The 2,500-nt window shown below is 43.6% G+C and overlaps 1 protein-coding gene across 5 annotated transcripts in view; it reads left to right on the top strand.

Moving 5' to 3' along the window:
• The window catches only part of LOC113826426 (zinc finger protein 142-like), a 30,119-nt gene that overhangs the window by 5,502 nt on the left and 22,117 nt on the right, over positions 1–2,500 (top strand). For all 5 annotated transcript variants that reach the window (XM_070128689.1, XM_070128851.1, XM_070128786.1 and 2 more), the window contains exon 2: positions 1–2,500. This exon is cut by the window's left edge and continues 1,084 nt beyond it; it is cut by the window's right edge and continues 476 nt beyond it. In XM_070128689.1, coding sequence (XP_069984790.1) covers positions 1–2,500 — 2,500 coding nt within the window.

Here is a 2,500-nt window from a genome sequence, read left to right as displayed (position 1 = left end):
GATGAGCATGGGGAGCGCATGAAAGTCTTTGAATGTCCACGCTGTATATATGCTTCCAAGAACCAGCAAAAACTAATTCGCCATGCGCGGATGGTTCACAAACTGAAGATCAAACGTCAAGAGTCTGGAAGCAGCCCATATAAAAGCCATAAGTCATCTCGTGTTAAGATGTCACCCTCAAAGTCTGCAAGGGAGAGTGTTTCTCCGGGGAAATCATCCAGAAGTTCCCCTGGAAAGTCACCAAGAAGTTCAGAGTCCACACATGATACCTGGGAGGGAATGGATGAATATGAAGACGATGATTTAGAGATGGACGATTCGCCTGTGAAAGGAGACGACAGGAAACTCTATTTCTGTGAACAGTGTGACTATAGTTGCAGAAGTCGCAAACTTTTAAACAGACATGAGACCTCATACCACCTGAAGAGACGGTTCTTCCGTTGTGTGAAATGCAATTATGTCACGCATCTCAAAGGCCGGTATACTAAGCATATGAAATACCATCAATTACCAATACTCAAGTGCGAATATTGTGATTTCAGGACACCATACAGATGGAATTTAGATCGACACATGAAGAACCATGTGGAGGACTGTGGGGAATATAAGTGCCATCTTTGTAATTTTACTGCTCAAATCAAACAAAGCCTTACAGTTCACATATCAAATCACCACTTAACGGCAGAACAGATCAGGGAGCGGGAGATGAGGCGTACCATTGGCATAAGTGACCCGGCAGATTGCACGTCAGATGACCAGGAGCTAGAACTGCTGCGCATGGAAAGAGACGAGCACCCAGACGCCCTCATTTTGCCTGGTTTTGGTTCCCCATCATCCCCAGGCAACGGAGACAGTTCTCAGGGACACCACAATGGTAACAACAGTTTCCGTGTATCCAACATTGACATGGGCAACCATGATGATTCTCATTTAGCTGCAGATGATAGCAAAGATGAGGACGGGGAACCTAGGAAGAAGAAACCTAAGATTAAGATAACACTTAAGAAGATGAAGTTACCAAAGTCAAAAGATACTTTCTTCCAAGAGCTGAATGAGAGGCATAACTTTGAGGAAGATTTCATTCACCCAGATGATGTAGTGCATAGACATGGTAATGTTTACATCAAGACTTTCAAGTGCCATTATTGTCCCTTCAAGGCAGCCTTCAAGAATGAGATATCACGACATGAAAAGAAAATCCACAGCATACCAATGCCAAAGTCAGAAATCTCCAAGAAGGCCAAGAAAAGCATGAAGGCCTACAAGTCAATGAAGATTGCAAAGAGTCTCAAGCACAGCATAACTTCCAGTGATGATGTGCTCAGTGAAATTCTGCGATTCCCTCAGAGTCTCAGGGATGATGAGGAAGAGAAGGAAGAGAATGTTGTCATGGAAGCCCTTGAAGAAATCAATGCTGCTGTTGCCATCAATGAAGAAAAACTGAAAGAAGAAGATCTTTCAAATGGAGAGAGTAAGATGGATGACAACACCTCTGGTAGAAATAGTCCAGATATGCTTGATGAACCTATTGGGGAACATTCCTCTGATTCAAAGGAGTCTCCATCAAAAGACCATGGGAAGAAGAAAGGACAGTCATTCTTTGAGAAGTTGCAGGAGAAGATTCCTACCTCAAATGTACAGAATTTGGTGTGTCAGTTTTGTGGACACGAGTCAAAGTGCTTGTCAGAGTCTGTCAGGCATCAGAAACTACATCTTAGTGCAAAGAATATTTACGCTTCAGCTTCCCTCTCCACAAGGTGCCAGTTCTGCCGTCACAGATGCAAAACCACCGATGACCTCATAACTCACCTGAAACTGTGTCCTGAAGCTCGCAAAAATCAGATAACAGACTCTGGAAGACGCCCAAGTGGTTTCAGGGGAGATGATATGGATGACAGTGGGGATCTACAGGCAGACAGAGATGAAGACAGTAAAGACAGTAACGATAACTTAGATGTTCGACAAACCAGGAGCAACAGTGTGACGCAAGATGGAGATGATAAGTATGAGGAAGATAAACACCCAATGGAAAATCGAGTGTTTGTATGGAACAACTTCCAGGTACAGGAAGATGCTGAGCAGAATGCAGAAGGGAGCAAGATCAAGGAGGACATGGAAGCTGACTTGAAAGACCACAAGAATTTATCAGCAGAGGATCTCCAGAAAGATTCAGGAAAGAGAGGTCTGTCTATTTCTGATGATCCTCTTGATTACATTGAGAGTCCTTCTCCTCAGGGTAACCATTATTACAGCAAGAGAGTCTATAGGTGTCCTCAATGTAGTTTCTGGGCTACTACCGCTTCCCGATTTCATGTGCACATTGTGGGACACTTCAACAAGAAACCTTACAATTGCTCTGAGTGTGGTTATAAGTCTAACTGGCGCTGGGACATCACCAAGCACATAAAGCTGAAAACCTCCAGGGACAACAGTCATCAAGGGGCTCAGGTTATTATCACAGATGAGACAGGAGAAAAGAATTATGAAAAGTATGATTGCT

Source organism: Penaeus vannamei, chromosome 1, assembly GCF_042767895.1.
Source record: "Penaeus vannamei isolate JL-2024 chromosome 1, ASM4276789v1, whole genome shotgun sequence".
In the NCBI taxonomy this organism is placed as follows: Eukaryota; Metazoa; Arthropoda; class Malacostraca; order Decapoda; family Penaeidae; genus Penaeus; species Penaeus vannamei.
Note: the sequence above shows the minus strand (reverse complement) of the source record. Positions and strands in the feature narration are given on the sequence as shown.